This window comes from Labrus mixtus, chromosome 4 (genome assembly GCF_963584025.1).
Source record: "Labrus mixtus chromosome 4, fLabMix1.1, whole genome shotgun sequence".
In the NCBI taxonomy this organism is placed as follows: domain Eukaryota; kingdom Metazoa; phylum Chordata; class Actinopteri; order Labriformes; family Labridae; genus Labrus; species Labrus mixtus.
The window spans coordinates 21,771,440-21,789,519 of NC_083615.1; the positions used below are offsets into that span (position 1 = coordinate 21,771,440).

Below are 18,080 nucleotides of genomic sequence, written 5' to 3' on the forward strand. Positions count from 1 at the left end.
ATCTTACAGTAATTAATGACAAAAAGATAAATATCTGTTTTGATCATTGCTGTCATGGTGGAAAACCCATAGAACCGAATGTGAGCTTGTTATTGGCAAAAAAGGGAATTTTATTCAGTGTACTTAAATGCCTTTACATTACAGCCTGTTTTTCCAAAGCTGGTTGGAGAGATCTACTCAAGCTATTCAAAAACATTTAGTACTTTCCATGTTCACCTTGACCCCAAAATGTGAAACCCAAGGTTTTATAAAACCAGAATCCTCCTTTAGTGATAAATTGATTTAAGTCAGCGACCTTGTGATTGTACCGCATGTATTGCTGCTATATAGATTATATATAGAGTTTAGACTTTAGAGTCCACATGGGGAAATTCATTTTCATAGCACTGTCCAACTGAGAATACCCACCATTATGTAAAAATATACATTAGAAAAATGGCTGTAACCTACATAGTTGATTAGTCATGGGTCAGGGAAGTTATGTAGATAGATGGATGGATGGATAGATAGATAGATAGATAGATAGATAGATAGATAGATAGATAGATAGATAGATAGATAGATGTGATAACTGCTTCAAAGAGAAATAATTCTGGATTCTTTTATAGAACTTTAAGTTTTAAACAGATAGACGGATGGTCACAGCTCTTTTTCCAGCACAGACATGGTGAGAAAAACCAGATTGGTCAGTAAGACAGCTTCCATAATGTAATGTGCTTCATAAACTATAGTACTGCTTTGACGGATGGTTTCCTAAAGCCTGTATAGGATGGATGTAAATCATCAGTTGTTTAAAGAAATGGGAGGAACGTCCTGTCCTCCACCAAGGACCGTGAGACATTTCTCAGTTCTCTGGGGTGGAAAACTCTCTTGTATCCGAGGAGTTCAAGCAGAGGTTTGCAGGCAGTCTGGGTGTAAACGACCATGTCATAGGACAGCTTCACCCTCCAGTTCTCTGCATTAGCAGCAGAGTCCCGAACTGTGGTGAACTTCTGCCGTGACGACAGATCACTAGTACCCCGAGTGTTGTTGATGATCCAGTCCTCTACACTGTGGTCCAGATCAAGACCCAGGAAAGCGTAAAGCTCTCGGGCCTTCTGGAGAGGAAACCTGGCCAGGTCTTCATACCTGACCCAAGGATAGGGAGGGGAGAAAGGAACATTCAGCGAAAAAGGAACAAATGTCTGATCTGATCATCTATTATTCCTGTTTCTCAAGGTTAAGTCAACTGCTGAAAGAAAAAAGTTGCCTTTAAAATGTAATCTCGATATTGCCATGGGTAACTGTGGTTAAGTCCCTGCCTTCTGTATGATGGTCAGCTTTGTCACAAACCATTCAGATAGCCAATAGACCCCAGGAGAGCCCATCTCAGAGAATCGCCTTTTTGGTTTAGAAAAACTGACCTTTAATAGTCTACTCTCTTTTGTTCACCTAAGAAAAATACTTTCATTCTGAGCCCTGCTTCTGAGCTGGAGGGTCCAATGGTGCAGACTCCACTTTGTATTTTCATGAGCTCGAACTCCTCACAGGCTTTATCACCTAGTAGTGAGTTCATCAACAGGCGGAGTAAGATATGAACATTTCTTTTTTTCAGCTTGCATGTACCTCAACAGTTGATTTTGAGTGCATTTTAGATAAAATGTACGACATTGTCCCAAAGGAGTAATTTGAAGTGGGCAGTGGTCCTATTTACATCTGCATTCATTTGATGAAATACGTCAAGGAAGGAGAGCCTGATCATGGGCCAGGACAACAAACCATATACAACAAAGATACAATAAGATGCATCTTATCCCATCTCCCCCTATCCCAATGTTCAAGCCGGGGCAGTTTCTGCAGATGACTGTTCATCATGAGTCTGGTTTTGCCCAAGATTTCTGCCGCTTAAAGGGACGTTTTTTCTTGCCACTGTAACTTTTGTAAATGATGCTAAGTGCTCATTCACTTTGGGTCTTTGTAATATAGCAATGAGTAAGGTCTTTATCCTGCTTTTTGTAAAGGGTCTCAAGATAACATTTATGATGGATAGGTGCTATACAAATACAGATTGATTGATGTGAAAATATATACACTCTGAACTCAGGAAATTTCACAAAACTACATGTGCTCGGGTAAACAACGTACACTTTGAAGATGGAAACATGGGTCAGCTATGCCCAGTGTGTCATTTTTTTAAGTTGTCACAAGCCAAAGTGCTTGCAGTTGACCATGCTGTATCGTGTACATCACTCTTTGTCACTTTGCCTGCTACCATTTTGCTGAATCCTCAAAGTGAGTCCATTCAGTGTGGCACAATTTAATCACTTTGCTTTTAGCTTTCAGTCAATCAAATATTATCAAATGGATTTCCCTGCTTCAGCATTTCAGAATGGGAAATACAAAGTTGTAATGAACTTCAATGTTATTCAGCACTTTATCCAATTTCTTCTTCTTGTCTTGATTTTTGTCCTGTACACCTTTGTAGTTTGTGGGCCACCTATATTAATTCATTACCTGATTTGTCTTTCTTTAGAGTATAAAAAGAAAAATGACTTCAATCACCTAATTTTAACACTATTCATCAGAAAACTGTTTCATTTCAAATATAATCCCTGTAGATCTCACCTGAGCAGCATGTACCTCCCTCTGAGCCAGGCAGGTCTGGACAGCAGCCCTGTGGATACGGACCGGAGGAAGTCCTCACACACTGTGTTGATCTGTCCCAGGTCCAGGTTGTGGGGACGCCGTCCGGTCGCTCTCCACAGACGCCACAGACGGTAAGTGTCTCGAAATGTCTCGATACGGGATGCCAGGATGCCGCGTGGATCTCGAACAAGCTGGACAACCTGATGTTGACCCCGCCAGAGTAGGAAACATATTTGCAGGGAATAGACAGTGTTTTAAAAGGTCACTAACAGTGCAGATGTCACCAACAGTGTTAATACACCTCCATATGTGTAAAGAATTCTGTCTGCTTATCTTCCAGAAAAAAAAACAGTACTGTGGTAGAAAGATGTCAAAGGTGGTAACAGCAGTGATACCTTTATCAGTATGATGGTCTGTTCAGACTTAATGTGAAGAATATTTATTACAAGACTACATACAAAGCTAATGAAATAACATGAATTAGCATCACTCAGACCTTGAGTCAGGGGTCAGAAAATCCAGAAGTCACATTCACACCCATTAAAATGTCTGTTTTCACAGCAGAGATAAACATGTTTAGAGCCTGGTTCAAAGAAATTGGTCTGAACAGCTCATGTCTTTATTGGCACAAATTGTACGGGTGGTGAATTTTATGATAACTCACCATTTTGGATTCATGAAGAATAAGAGTTATTGATAATACGCCGCTTGGCTAGCCTAACTGATGGGCGTGTACTCCAGCTCTTTGCCAGGCGAATTTTTTCGCAAAAATGCTTATAACGTCGTGTAGCGGACTCTGTTGCTTCGTCCCACTACTTTCGCGTTGTTTATTTACGTCACGTCTTACCTCAGGAGACCCCCCGCCCCCCCTCTCCTCTGACAGGGAAAGTCCCCCGCTGTGAGGAGCATATGTGAACTATGCTAGTTCGGGAGAACCTCCGGAGCTGTCCTCCTGTAATTATCTTAATATTTTCAGGAGTGCATATGTGAAAACCGCTATTGTTTGATCTATAATGGATTGTTTGCTACACTTTTTTATAGAGACAAATTAATCATCATTAGAACACTGTTGAAGGGAGTTGGTATGTCATTCGGACGGATAATTTTTCTCCCGTCCACATGGGATGTTTTTACTGCATACACCAAAACCTGCTGTGACATAATTTGTCAATACAGCTCAGATTACTACTACTAGAAAGGGAAACAAGAACTCTTCCCGTGCTGAAAATCCAGATCCCCATGTGTAGAATCACAAATCCGCTGCTTAGCCTGGTCTGGCCTACGCTGTCACACCTACCAGAGGCTACAGACACCGCACTGCCACAGTTCTGCGAGCCATTGGTGCGTATGTGGTCATGTGTCTGAACATGTGTTTGGAGGGACTGTGCGCTTTGCCACTGCATGTTCGGTAAACACCAATGTACAACCTTATTGATTGGTCGTTCAACCATCCATCATCCAGTACACGATGTACTTGGCAAGTGAGGAGCTGTCAAATATGACCACCTGACTCAATGTTGACCCGTCAATACAATAACCAGTCACACAGAAATAACATGCTGCTCACTGTATCTAGTTATCATGATTGAAAGTGTCAGCAGTCCCAGTGATTAACAAGTTATTGTTGGAAGTCTAGACATATGGAGAAGAGGCTGAAAAAAGAAAATCAATATTTATGTGTTATACTTGAAAAAAAATCTGTATATGTTTCCCTCCCATTTTTAACTGAATTCAGACACTTTCAAGAACTTTCTTCACAAACATGTTAACAAAGATTATAGAAAAAAACACTACAGAGGACCCCAATGCATCAGTCAAATCACTAAGGGAGCAACAGCTTTTTCAAAGTCAAAGTGTCTGTCAAAGGTATCGGCTTTCAGCTGCCGTTCACTTTAGCATGCTAGCTGACTGAAATCCTTTATCCAGTTTACATAAAACAACAGCTTGGTGACATGAAACATGAAGACAATAGTTGTTAGGAAATGTTTAAATGTCTTTTTTATAAGCAGAAAATTGAGTCTTACACGGAAAGTATGAAACTCATGATGGCTAACATTGGCTTGACACTACACGTCTGGTTGAAGCTTCGTATTAGCGCCAAAACCGTTTTTTATAAGCACACTTTCAATTAGTAATTTTAGTTTTCAAGTCATCATTTTCTCTCCTCAAGAGCATATTAAGTTAAAATTACAAATGTTAAGATAGATTTAGACAAAAAATTTAAAACTTAGGGCTGGGCAATTAATCGAAAACCGATGTTGATTATTTAGATTATTTTCAGGGCAGAGTCACATAACAACACGTCTAAAGTGTGACATGGAAGCATTTTCCGTCGTTTGGACACATTTTGTCTTTCGGGAAGACAAAAAGAAGTCAAATGTAAACACTGCAGAAAAAAAGTTTGCAAGCAATGCAAGTAATTTCTTTTCTACTGTTTTAGAGAAGTTAATTTCTACTTTAAAACTAAAATGTGTCGTTTCCATTTCAAGCTATGCTTTGATTTCAGTTCCTAATATTCAATAAATAAACACAAAATATTTCCTCAGATATGCACTCTTTCATGAGAAAAAATATCCCATCTTCAATAGTTGAGCATATTTACAGTAGAGACCATGTCAGTGAACTCTGAGGGCAAAAAACTAAAACGAAATAATCGTTCATTAATCGTAATCGCCAGCCCTAGTAAAACTGCCATAAAAGTTGCATCAAATGTAATGAAAATAATAAGTGTGATCTCTACCTTCAGGTTGAGTCTCGGGTCCTGGATCAGCGCTCTGAGGTCACTGATTTGGGGAATCCGGACGGTCTTGATGGCTGCATGGCGCTTTCCTCTACAGGTGTCAGCAGCCAGCGACAGGTTGAGCGGCCCACACCTCCTCACACACTCCCCCTCATCAGCCAGCACCAGACTCTGAGCCTCCAGGCCAAGAGGGGCTTCACATACAGGAGGGGTGCATAGAGACCGGCCTACAAACAGAACACACAGAGTATGAAAAACGTCTTTCCATATATCATCCCTGTAGAATAAATATCATAATGTGCTTGAAAGACGTGTCCCGTACTGGCTCCTCGTCTGAACAGCTTGTCAGTGGAGTGGTTGGAGGGACGGGGCCGTATGTAGGTCTCCAGACTGCTGAGCTGACAGTGGTACAGAGACCTCAGCATCTCTCTGGCTGCTCCCAGCATCACCCTCCTCTCAGCCTGGTTCTTGCTCTGTGACAGCCGTGGGAGCAGAGCCAGCTGGACATGGTACAGAGGCTCGAACAGGTAGAATACCTGGGATATGAAAAAACAAAAAGACTATGTGTATGACAATGTGTATGACATTATTTGACACTTTCACACAAACTGCAACAGAATACATTTTTTGATCCAATAAGATAAGTGCGGTTTGGGTTATTTGCTGGTAACTCTCCAAATTCTGAAGCCTTGGATGTGTGGACAAGAAAACAAACGGAATATTAAAATGATGGTAAGTAACATTAACTAATTAGAGTTTTGGTCAAAATAACACATTTTGATCATTGCATGTCACTAAAATGATAAATTAAAATGTTATTTTAAATATATGGAAATCTTAACTGTGAGCTGTATTTAGTTTGTAAAAGAAACAAAAAAACTCCCCCCCACTTGGAGGACTCGAGCCTCTGTTCATTGGGTGCATGATTTTGAATTTTAAAAGTAAAGACTTTGATATTGAATCACAAAGTATCTGATCCAATTCCAGTCAGGGACTATTTCATACATCATTTCTCATGTATTTGCTTCCCAGCCTTGCTGTAGTTTCTCCCATAGTCCAGATGATATGTGAAAACATGTTTAGTTTCTTTTAATAGCATGAAAGTTGGTACACTTTTTCTCTTTGGGGCTCTGAACATTTTAAAAAATAGAATTCCAATTGCAAATGCAGCTGGATGCCATTTTCCAATAATTACATAATAATATATTTTCCTGAACCAGACATAAAAACACTGGAAAGATCATGGTCAACAAATACAGTGAAACTATATGCAAAATCATAAACTGTTCAGGTGAATTATTAATGGTTGATTTTGGGATGTTATGAGTTTTTTTACAGTACCTACGTAGGAATGAAACAAATAAAAAAATAACCTTATTTATCAACATGTTTGATAGATTTTTTTTTTGTGAACAATTCAACAAAGAGTATTTCTGAGGTTTTTGTCTATAAGGTAAAATCCCTACCTCTGGATGCTGGTTGAACAGCTGACCCACAAAGGAGGATCCACTCCGTGTCGTAGCCAGAATGAGAATATGGGTTCTCTTGTTGGCATTAACCGAGTCAACAGAAGAGGCAGAGGGTGTCCTGGCCTCATCGCAGCCTTGGTCTGTGCCCTCGAGTCTCTGCTGGCCAAGTTTAGTCAGATCTCTGAGGCTGCAGTTGACTGCATGGCCCGTAGGTGTCAGACCAGAATACAGCAGGCTAAGAGGCTTGGTGGAAAAGGTGCGGATAGCCGTGTACTGGATGGCGATGGATGCTAATGCTAGCAGCATCACAGACTTCCAAGAACACTGCATGGTGGCTTGACTTATGCATCAGGACGCCAAGGCAGAGTCTGCTATAGACGAGGGGTCAAAGACAGAGAGAGGACAGGAGATAAAGAGACCTGGAGACCAAATGTTTAGTTTCTCCTTATGGCACCAAACACATATGAAGTCATAGAATAAGTGAAGCCAGTATGACGCTGTCTGGAAAAAGCCATATCAACATTAACATTCATTTCCTATAGTCCTAGTGTTGCATCAGATATTGTGAATCCAAACATCACTATCCGTCTCTTTTCAAAAACAGACCGTACAAAGCATAAATCTTTACTTTTTTAAGATCTGGATTAAGATGTTGTTATATAGACATCCTTATTATCTTTAATTTAAAAATAATAATCAGAAATTCAGTTCCTTTTGGGTTCATATCACTGTAGTAAGGCAGATTCTCCGCCAACATTGGATACAGTGAAGCTGCCACTCATCTGAGACAGATGGTCGGGCACTCTGCAGCTGAAATGGAGGGTTGTGATGGTTTGTGTCAATCTAAGAAATCCTGGCACCAGTCCTATAGCTAACTGATCAGCAATCCAGGGAACTCTGTCAGCCTCAAGTCGCTGGAAGCAGCAGTGAAATTATGTGAACACAGTTCCTAAAGAACACGGTGAAATTAACCGAAACATGTGTGCCTCTGGGTGAAGTTATGAACCCGGACACAAAGCTTTTTGTTTTTGCAAGATATCTAAGATTAGCCTTCAAATATTAACTTTATCATTTAATTCAGTTTATAAAAAAAGGTCCAATTGCTGATAATATAGTCAACCTAACAACAAATAAAGTCTTACTGCCCAGAATATTCTTATTAATTATATAACTTTATAATACATAATAAAACATGTCACTTTATTAATTAGTGCCTTGCAAAAAAAAGGGAAGGCTATGCCCAGAGAAGAATTATTCGACTTTATATTATTAACTTTATTATTATTAGGCTATTACAAGTTCGCTATTACATTTTTAAAATTGTATCAGCAATTAGAAACATCTCAAATTGTGCTTAGAATGTAAGACAAAAAAGTTCTCTGTTTTTAAATCTTCATACCTGATATAATTTACAATTCTCCCTTCGACTGTAAAATAAAGGAGGAAAACACAAAAAAAAATGTTCTTTCAGAAATATTTTTGAAAAAAACAAGGTCGGTAATAATCATTCCTCTTGTTTTTATAACCCCTAGTAGGCTGGCTACCTATGATATCTGAATCATATGTGTAGTCTAACTATGACACCCAGCTCTTTCTGTCACCATACCGTGGATCGATATCTGTGTATCAAAGTCGAATATTACACGAACAACGCTACATATCTGTCTGTCAGTAATTAAACACACAGCTTACCGTTGTTGTCATTATGTCAGTCTATAATAGGTTTCAGTCATCTTCTTTGTTGTCTCCCCTCAAACAAAGCCTCTCAATATTAGCTGACGTTCACACTAACACAGCGCGAGTTTGTTTTCAGTATGCCGTCATTCCCACCACATCTACCGAGCCGCTCCATCTCATGTACACCGGACACATCGACACCTCCTGCGGGGGCCTCAAGGTGCGTTTATTTACCTCTTTTCAGTGTCGTTGCCGTCAGCAGGAGGCGACGAGTGGGCTGTGGAGGCGACATGACGAATACTGTTACCGGGAGCTCCACCGAAGCTCGTCTGTCTGTGGTCCACACATGGAGGGAGGAGGACACGACCCAAATGTTTACACCCGTGTGTTAGAAATCGTGACGACCGGTATCCATTTTTACACACAGGGTATTGCGCTAATGCATATAACATGTGAGCAACTCAGCACAGGGGGGGGGGGGGGGGAATACTGCTCTGTCTGTCCCCACCGCGTTTCAACACCTCTGTGCCTCTCTCACACAGTCTCTGCCCCCCGTCTCGACCCGCGTTATGATTCACATGTTATCAAGAACAGGGGCGTTGCTTGGAATTCTGGGCACCATCACTACCCCCCCCCCCCCCCCCCCCCAATAAAAATCACAAAAAAATGAGCCAACCCTGCGTCGTTTGTATTATAACCTCAAATTAATTAGCCTAAACATCTTCTTCATCATTGTATATGATCGTCTCTCATGACATTACAAACATTGTGTTTTTAAGGCAGATGTGGGCTCCAGTTTAAAACTAGTGTGATCATACACATCTACAGGTTGTAATGGTAAATGGACTTGAGCTTGTGTAGTGTTTTTTAGTCTTCGGACTGCAAAAATCACTTTTACACTGCTGGTCACACCTACACATTCACACCCATTTACACACTGGTGGTAGAGGCTGCTATACAGAGACCATCAGGAGTAACTATTCCTCTATATACATTTATATTAATTGAGGAATTTTAACATCAATCAAATGTTTGACTTAACCCTTCTCCCAATCTTTGGTGTTAAGCGTCAGAGAGAGGAAAGAAAAGTGCTATATGAGCTCATTTCCAGCCATGCAAAAATCTGTAAACAGGTTTTAATCCTTCATTGATACAGTCAGTATCAAAGTGCAGGTCAGAGTTGATTCATTTTAAAGTCTGCTCTTGTAAAAAAAAAAAAATTGAAACTACAACCACAGAGAAAACCAGAAATCAGGACCCTGGACAGCGATAATACCACAAATGAAGTAGTTCAGCCCTGAGGTCCAGGACCGTGGACAGCGGTAGATAATATGTCACTGTCTCTGATACTGTAAGCACTTTTTTCACACTTTGGAAAACTTTATCCAAAATGTATTTGTGATGCTGTCTTGGACAGAGTTTGTATAGTACTGACAAGTGAAAACTGTTTTCATTTTCAGTCAACCCACACCTACCAACACCTTCCTCCTCAGCCATGTTTCTGCTTCATAAAAAGTCAAGTTTGTCAACCAGGCAAGTCATGTACTGTCATTCTTTCCTGATCCCTGCTCACATTCACATTCACATTTCACGTTAATATTCTCCGCTTATTTCAACACCACATGAACGCTGGTTAAAGTTAGCTTTCATAAGCAGTTGTTTTAGGCTACCAGAATCCACATCTGTGTCTCATTAAAATCTTTTGTTTATGGGGTGTAAATGTTTTTCTGGAGTTGATATTTCCAGCATAGATCAGGGTCGTCCAATACAAACCACCACAGCCTGTCTGACTGATAAGTGACTATTCTTGTAAGGGCAAAATTAGTCAGAAATTCCATCAAATCGTTTTATGAGTATTAACCATTGTCCATCATTAAATTGTGAGGTGTTTCCTTTTTCCTTGCCATTGAAGGTACTGCAATGTGTGTGAGCATTGAAACATTATTTGATAAGAATCAATACAAAGCTGCTTATAGGTGCAGGTTGAATTTTTGTCCATTTTGGTCGACTTGAGCTTGACTTATAACTTATAGCTGAACTGTCATGAAATCACAACAGCATTGAGAACCTCTTGAGATTTAGACCTATGTCTGTTATGGACAAACCTGATGTCATTTGCATTTTGTTTGCTTTTGGTTTGAAGAAAGCTTTTTACCCAAACCCTCTTTAAGTAGTCTGAGGTCATCTAAATTCATGCATAATAGTCACATATATTTAAGCATGACTTATTGTAGAGCTATTGTGTTTGGTAAACATCTCTGTTTCTACATAAGCCTCCAATGTACAGAGGGTAATACTGCAATATAAAAGTTATCTGCACCTATGATTTCATTTTGATTCATTTTTTTTTTAAACAATCATTGGCTGAAAAATAAAGATTTAAATAAAGATAGGTCAGCATCACATCAGCTGTGCTGTGGCTCCTCCATGATGCACCAGCACAATCTTACCAACAGAGGTCAGTGTTTCTTTGTAAATGGTTTATTGTCCCGCTCATGCACTTTGTAGAATATTTTAAATCATATAATATCTACTGGCCTGTAAGCAGGCTTCATTCAATGAACCTTATTGAACAAACATGAGGTGGCTTTTCCATCAGTAGATGAATATAAGATTCCAAATGAGAGGATGTTTGAGAGGATGAGGGTTTGTTATCACGTTTGAATATTATTGACCCTTAAAAGGCGGGACTGCTTTAATAACTGGATTGACATCAACTTTTTGTGTTACTACTTTAAATAAAAACTGCTTGAGATATCATCCAAAATAGTGAGCAGGCTGTTTATTCTCCTTATAAGTAGTTGGTCAAATGCCTGTCTGTATTTAACGCTTCTGTGAGGAACTTCTGTGTTGTGATCATTTTGTTAAACCCTGTGTAGACAAAGTGGAACTTCTCATCTTTTTACTCATCTTTTCCTGAACATGTGACATCAATGTTTTTTGATTTTAAAAAAAGAAAACGGTGCTGGGAGAAATTCTAGAAAAGATGGATCCCTCTTCTTGCTGTCAGTCTCCTTTGCTTGCTATTAATTTCAGTCTGTTTGATAACCACCTAATAACTTCTCACAGGAGCATTAGTGCTACTTGAGTAATTGTTAATTTTTATTTGTGTGCATTTTTTTCAACTGGTATGTCATCAGAGATCTGGCTGGATATGTGTTGATCAGGAAACTCTGGTGGCATGCCGGAGTTACTGGTGAGTAAGTAGAGATAATACACCTGATAATAAATCAGCATACAGAACTGTGGTTCCCAACCCAAGTCCCTACAGACCGAGCTACTGCCCGCCGTGTCCCTTGCTAACAAACATATTAGTCATTTTACAGTACTTAGCTGCTGTTTCCTGCAGAGATTTTTTTCTTTCTGCAGATTTCTATTTTTCCTCCACAATGATGCCGTACACACGTACACACCATGTACAACTGACCCCTTATAGATGTGTCCTATGTGTGGCAAGTGTGGAAAACTCAGTGGTCTAAAGTATTCATCTACATTGTGAATTTTTTTTGTTTGAAAACTCCTTTAAGATGCATGAAAAAACTTAAATTAAAATTCTAAGATCTCTTTCACACATCTTTATGAGCTATAAAAGGAAAAGTTGACCATCAACATAAAAGACTGACTATTACATATAGTTATTTCTAATGCCCGAACCAGGGTGGTGTCAGATAGTGATCAACAGCAACAATAAACAGTGTTTTGTTTTTTTTACACATTCCAAGATTCTTGATACTTTTGACTTTTAAAAGAAAGCAGGATTACATTTATGATTAAAACAGAACAGGAAAATCATCTGCAGAGAGGTTCCACTTTGTCCACAGGGGTTGCCAATATATATCAGTCTTCTTACATCATCAAGCTATTTCAATGATCAACTTTCCAGCCTTGAAACATGTTTGATAAACGTTTGATTTCTTTGAATTTGTGGCATGTGAAGTTGGACAATTGTGGGGGAAGTAGTTTGGAAATAATAACTGATATAACTGAAAATAACAGGCTTATGTTTATGGCTCACACAGGTACTCAGTGATATTTTAAATAGCTCCTTATTTAACAGTATTGCAAAACTGTTCTTTTGACAGCAACTCTTTGTGCCTGTATAGATCATGATCTGAATGGGAATTGTGAGTTTTAAGAATGGAGGTGGTTTATGCACTTCCTTGGGTAATTTTCATGCACACTCACAGACCCACAAACACCCAGAACTGATAAGTATTCAAACCTTGTCTAGACTGCATCACCCCCCCTCCCCTCCCAACCCACTTTTCCCTCTCTGCATCAGTGCTCCAGCATCCAGAAAGGAAAGAGAGAGAGAGAGCAGAGGGATATCCCACCAACATTCGCCTTCCCAGATCCAAAAGAAGATAAGGCAGGTAAAAACCCTTTCATCTTTTTATTCCTTCAACATTATTTTATTAATAATTATCACCATAACATTCTCATTTAAATGTGGCTTTCAGGTGGTCGAAAATATTGAAAGAACTTGATTTATCAGTGCCTTTGTAATGACGGCCATTTGAGTAAATAAAAGTATTTTGGTGGATTCTATTGAACTAAAAAAACATTTTGCTTGTAATTTTTGATTAAAAAATGTAAATGTCATAGAAAAAAATCTATTGTGATTCCCTGTAATGTTAAGTTGAATCACATGAGTGATATATGGTGTAAATGAGCCTTTTTTCCATCTGATCCCCGCTGTTATATAATCTGCCTGCCTGTGTACTGAAGCAGAATACTAAACATTAAGGCTGGGTTCACTCATAGTACTAACTGACTGACAGTACTGACCTCCACCACCAGGGCCACTTTAATGATGTTGAGTAATTTTACGTATTTATTCATTCATGTGATTACTTGGACAGGATCATATAAAGATTTAAACAAGAATAATACTAACTACGTTTGTCGTTTAAAAGTTAAAATAGAGAATGTTTTAAAGGAAGAATATGCAACATTTTACACATAAATACAGAAGAAATCTGTAAATATCTTCTCTGAGTCATGACTGTCTACAATAAGTGAGAAGTGTGAGTCCTGCCAGCTGTATTGTTGTCTGAGCTGCGTTTACATCATGTTAATATGGACAGGATGGCGCTGCGTATAAAGCTGTTTTGGTCTACTCACTGCACCTGTGTCAATGTGCTAACATTAGCCTGCTAACACAACAATGCAGGCCACATGCAATTGCAACTCGAGCAAAGGAGACATTTGTCCGCCGCTTGCGCTTAATGATGCGTTCTAATTGATAATCCTTGAGTCAGTAAAGAGGGGTTAGAGGTGAGTCGCTGTAGGAGAGCGGAGGATTCAGTGTGGCAGAGGTTTCGCCAAACAGCAGTTTGTTTTGGTTTCATGCTGGTGCTAAAGGGCGACATCTAGGAATAGGTTTTTTATAATGCATGATTTATGAAATGCTCATTCTGGATGTTGAAGATATCCTAAATTGATAGCAAAATGCACGTGGACGGTAAAAGTGACATCATTTTTCCTAGTAATAATGACATTGAAGTCTGAAATAACAATTGTGTATAAGAAGAAGGTTATTGTGGATATCTGAAATGATAATTTTGTCAAGGAAAAATCCCATTGCATATATCTGTAATGATATATGCTACCTGGAGCTGGCATCAACGGAGCCTGGGTATGCTGAAGGTGGCAATGCTGGTCGGGCTCTGATCGCCATGTGGTAGGGTAGGTAAGATTTAGAAGTGCTACATTGGGTATGGTTAGCCGTGAGAGCTAGCATGGATTGGGGTGACTCTAGGGTGCTACAATTCACTAAGAAGACGCTTTTATCCAAAGCGAAGTACATCAGAGAATAAGTACAACACGAGAAAGGATCTAAAAGGAAACAATGTCAGTAAGAGCAAACGATCAACTTTGAGTCCGACTGGACACACAGGTGCTGACAGGCAGTGCAAAGAGGCAAAGCACAACATTGACAGCTGTTCTTGAGAGCTCTAATCAGTATAGAAAACATCTTAAAATCGTCATCGTCAAACAAAACCATCGTCATTACCATCATCATCATCAATTATATCAAAACCATCGTCATTACCATCATTAAAGTTGTAGGTATTCATGAAAGAGCTGGGTCTTTAGCTTTTTCTTAAAGGTGCAGAGGGACTCTGCAGATCGAATGGAGTTTGGAAGTTTGTTCCACCATCGGGGGGCGACAGAGGAGAAGAGTCTAGTCAGCGTCTTAGGACCCTGTTGTGAAGGTTGGATCAGACGCCTTTCATTGGCATAGCGTAGTTGGCGGGAGGGATTGTAGACCTGGATTATAGAGTTTAGGTAATGAGGAGCCGTTTTTGTCGCTGTTTTGTAAGCGAGCAGCAGAGTTTTAAATTTGATACGAGCAGTAACTGGGAGCCAGTGTAAGAAGATGAACAGCGGAGTGACATGTGCTCTTTTAGGTACTGTATGATGCTGGAGCTCACTGTCTGCCTTGCCGAGGTTTTGTGGGACTAATTGGACGAAACACCAGTGAATGGAGGATTCCGCTTGAAATCCCAATAATGTATTGGCTCTTGCTGCCAATCAGTCTACTTGGTTGAACTGTAGGGCCAGAAGTAGCCACATGGTAGGGTAGTTATAGTATCTGCGTTTCACTGTCTGAAGCTCTCATCAACAGTGTATTGGGTCTGTTGAAGGTTGCAATGCTGTTTTGGTTGCAGTGGCAACTAAAGATTAAGGGTAGGTTAAGAAATGTATCAGGAAAGGCACAGGGGCATAATTGGGTTGAAGGGTGTCTTTACTAATCCCTTATTTTTTCAGTAGGGCATACAAATTGTGTTTATTTCAAACCAACAATTTTCACACGTGGATGAAATGATGCGTGAATGTATGTGAAAAAATCTCATGTTGAATTCTATTACTTGAGAGATTTGCTTATTAGTTTGAAGTTGTTGAACTTCTGTTTTGATTTGAACAAAAAGAAAATAAATCTCAACATTTAATTCCAAACCTTCATGTGTAAATACACAGTACCAATCCATTGAGATTCTGGAAATTAAATGTTTTATTGTTTTGCCTTGGGACTACTAAAGCATTAAAGATTTATTCATTTAGAATTGTGTTTCAGCAGGATGGAGCTGATATTGATTTTTCTTCATAGCCCTGTGCTGGTCATTTTAGCTGCTTAATTCTCAACCATTTTCACCACCTACAAACCAACTGTGTGTCTGCTGTTGTCTGCTGTACAGGAAGCAAAGAGAACTTCTCTCACTTAAAACAGCTGATAAGTCTGTGAGGATTTGTCTCCTGTTTCCTCGGGAGAAGAGTGGACATATTTGATGCATTTTTTTAAGTGTTGTGATTTGTAGCCTAATCGTTGATACTGTTGACACTTTAATGGAAACTATTTCAGACAAAAAAATGGATTTGTGGATTTGCTGACATATGACAATGACCCAGCCGCATGCTATAAGTGAAAATAATGAATCCCTCTCAAATGTCATAAGTTATCTTGAGGAATGCTCTAAACATATTTTCTACAATGGATGCAGAGATTTTTCCCTGAGTCACAGAGCTCCCTCATTAATCTTTGAATTATTAATTAAAGTGAAGTTAAACAAGCTGACAGGACGACAGACTGCAGCAGAGGAGTAGAGGTAGTGGGTGTGAGAGAGTGCTATGTGAGGATTTATAATGCAGGGAAGAAAAGCCGGCAGAGAGTGTGATTGAAAAAGATCAAGAGGGGAGAGGAAGGGAGTGAAGTAATGATGAAAGAGGAAAAAAGCAGAGAACTGCTAGGAGTATTTGGATTTTATTCAGGCTGCATGAATGTTAACGGTGCATGGGTTTTATTGAGAGTGGCTGGTGATTTCTGGTCAGGCATTTTAAAAACTACGGTGATATCCATTACTCTTTGTGAAATACAAAAACTTCAACTGAAGGGGGATCTTTATATTTTTAAACTTGCTTAACTTAAAGGTACACAACATTTTAAAATTGATGAAGCAGATTGGTTAAGGAGGCAGCTGTGTAACAGGCTGTAGTGGCTGCAATAATTCAGCATTTGGCCCTATAGACTAATTCCGTCGTCCGGTTTATGGGCGCTGCCATCTTGCAGTGGAGCTGTTACCGTGGTGGCAGATGGCTGGAAAGTACCTTAATCAGGAGATCTTAATACTGTTTAGATTTTACATATGAGACACCTTTTACAACAAAGACCTGAGGACATAATGAAGGATTAAAGAAAAGCTCAACCATCCGCCACATAATATAGGATGAAATGCGATGTAAGATAATGTTATCCTACAAGCTTGTTAGCTTAATCTATTATCTGCTGCATTTAATCATCCCAGACTTGTTGCATTGTGGATTACATTTCTGTAGATATTCCTTTAGCACATGTATTTATTTTTTGCTAATGCAACTGGTCCGTAATGATTACATGCAGCTCTCACCTGGTGATGCTCGCTGATAGACGAACATCGTAAGACATCATTTCATTAATCGCTTGGTGATGGACAACTAAATACCACCTACAGATCACTCAGAGAGGACAGACATTACTTATAATTCTTATATTCTTGTCTCAATCCTCCTCTGAAGAATATCCCAGGTCAGTGAATGTGTGTAAAGTGTCTGCGCTCATACAGTGTGTGTTGTGCCCGACAGTTAGGGTTACAGTAGTTAACTGTAAAACTCCACAGGTTTTTCCTGAAGTCCTTTACATTTTGTAAATGGTAGAGTTACATAGAAAGTCATGTTAAAAGTAGGAACATTTTCACTTTTCAGGACAGCTAGCATATAAACCCGCAGCTGTAGAAGGGAGATGATACTGCAGTAGTGGCGGCTTGTCAACTTCCGGTTTTTCCCCTTTTCTCCTGATGAATGTTTGTTTTCTGCCACTGATAATCACAGATTCTAAGTGTCTGCATGACAACATTACAGATAAGAACCCTAAAGTGATAAAGCTTTTCTTTAAGAAGTACTCTGCCAGAGACAGTTGTTACATTGCCCTCTTCAAAGCCACCAGACTTCATTGACAAAAACAGGTGTTTTACTTTGTAGTAACAGTAGTCCACGTCTGTCTTAATCACTTAAGTTTGTGTTATTTTGTTGTTTTGGATGAGAGCTTTCCCTTTAAAACACAAAATACATAAAATAACCCTCAATAAAAAGTAAGTGTTTAGGGGCGAAGTAGACCAGCAACTCAAATGTCCATTAAGGTAAAATGACAGTTTTATGTAATGAAGAATGGTGGCTTTGAAGACATTTATGTAAAAGCCTTTTGTTGGTTTAAAACAGAAGGGTGTTCATCTTTATCAAAGGGTATACAGTATCTCCCTGTAGGGATCATTTGTGCTTTGTCTGAAACAGTCTGAGGCTGTCAGTAGCCCCCCCAAACCGACAAACAAGATGTGTCCATAAACTGCTTTTTTGTGTGTAGCACCCACAACCTCAGCAACCTCAGTTTAAGAGCGCTACAAAAAGTAACTTTCCTCTAGTGTCCATAGGTTTCTTGTAAATAGCTCTCTGTGCTCAATATTTTCTTAGATTCAAGTTAATGGTGCACTATGTAGATTTAATTTGAAAGTTGGAGAAGTGAAACGATTCTATGC

At 39.3% G+C, this 18,080-nt stretch overlaps 3 protein-coding genes across 4 annotated transcripts in view; 2 read left to right on the top strand and 1 right to left on the bottom strand.

The window, feature by feature from the left end:
* The window catches only part of LOC132973115 (carbohydrate sulfotransferase 6-like), a 366,303-nt gene that overhangs the window by 258,778 nt on the left and 89,445 nt on the right, over nucleotides 1-18,080 (top strand). The window lies entirely within an intron of this gene.
* The window catches only part of LOC132973117 (zinc finger protein 3-like), a 260,609-nt gene that overhangs the window by 62,622 nt on the left and 179,907 nt on the right, over nucleotides 1-18,080 (top strand). The gene's annotated exons all lie outside the window — the stretch shown is intronic.
* chst1 (carbohydrate (keratan sulfate Gal-6) sulfotransferase 1) lies at nucleotides 131-9,075 on the bottom strand. 2 transcript variants are annotated; one of them, XM_061036359.1, is made up of 6 exons: nucleotides 8,746-9,075; nucleotides 6,832-7,205; nucleotides 5,688-5,901; nucleotides 5,366-5,592; nucleotides 2,605-2,825; nucleotides 131-1,128 (listed from the first exon to the last, which is right to left on the bottom strand). In XM_061036359.1, exons 2-6 carry the CDS (start codon nucleotides 7,162-7,164, stop codon nucleotides 792-794), a joined length of 1,332 nt encoding a protein of 443 aa, XP_060892342.1. In that variant the 5' UTR covers nucleotides 7,165-7,205; nucleotides 8,746-9,075; the 3' UTR covers nucleotides 131-791. The 2 variants fall into 2 exon arrangements, with proteins under 2 accessions (XP_060892342.1, XP_060892343.1); XM_061036360.1 differs by lacking the exon at nucleotides 8,746-9,075 and adding an exon at nucleotides 8,527-8,735.

What these genes read in the sequence shown, in the direction of transcription:
- chst1 (XM_061036359.1), bottom strand. Translation starts at nt 7,164, where the DNA reads ATGCAGTGTTCTTGGAAGTCTGTGATGCTGCTAGCATTAGCATCCATC. An exon ending in TGTTCAACCAGCATCCAGAG is followed by an intron (nt 5,902 to 6,831) that starts GTAGGGATTTTA and finishes TTCATATCCCAG; the next exon opens with GTATTCTACCTGTTCGAGCC. An exon ending in GCTGTTCAGACGAGGAGCCA is followed by an intron (nt 5,593 to 5,687) that starts GTACGGGACACG and finishes TTCTGTTTGTAG; the next exon opens with GCCGGTCTCTATGCACCCCT.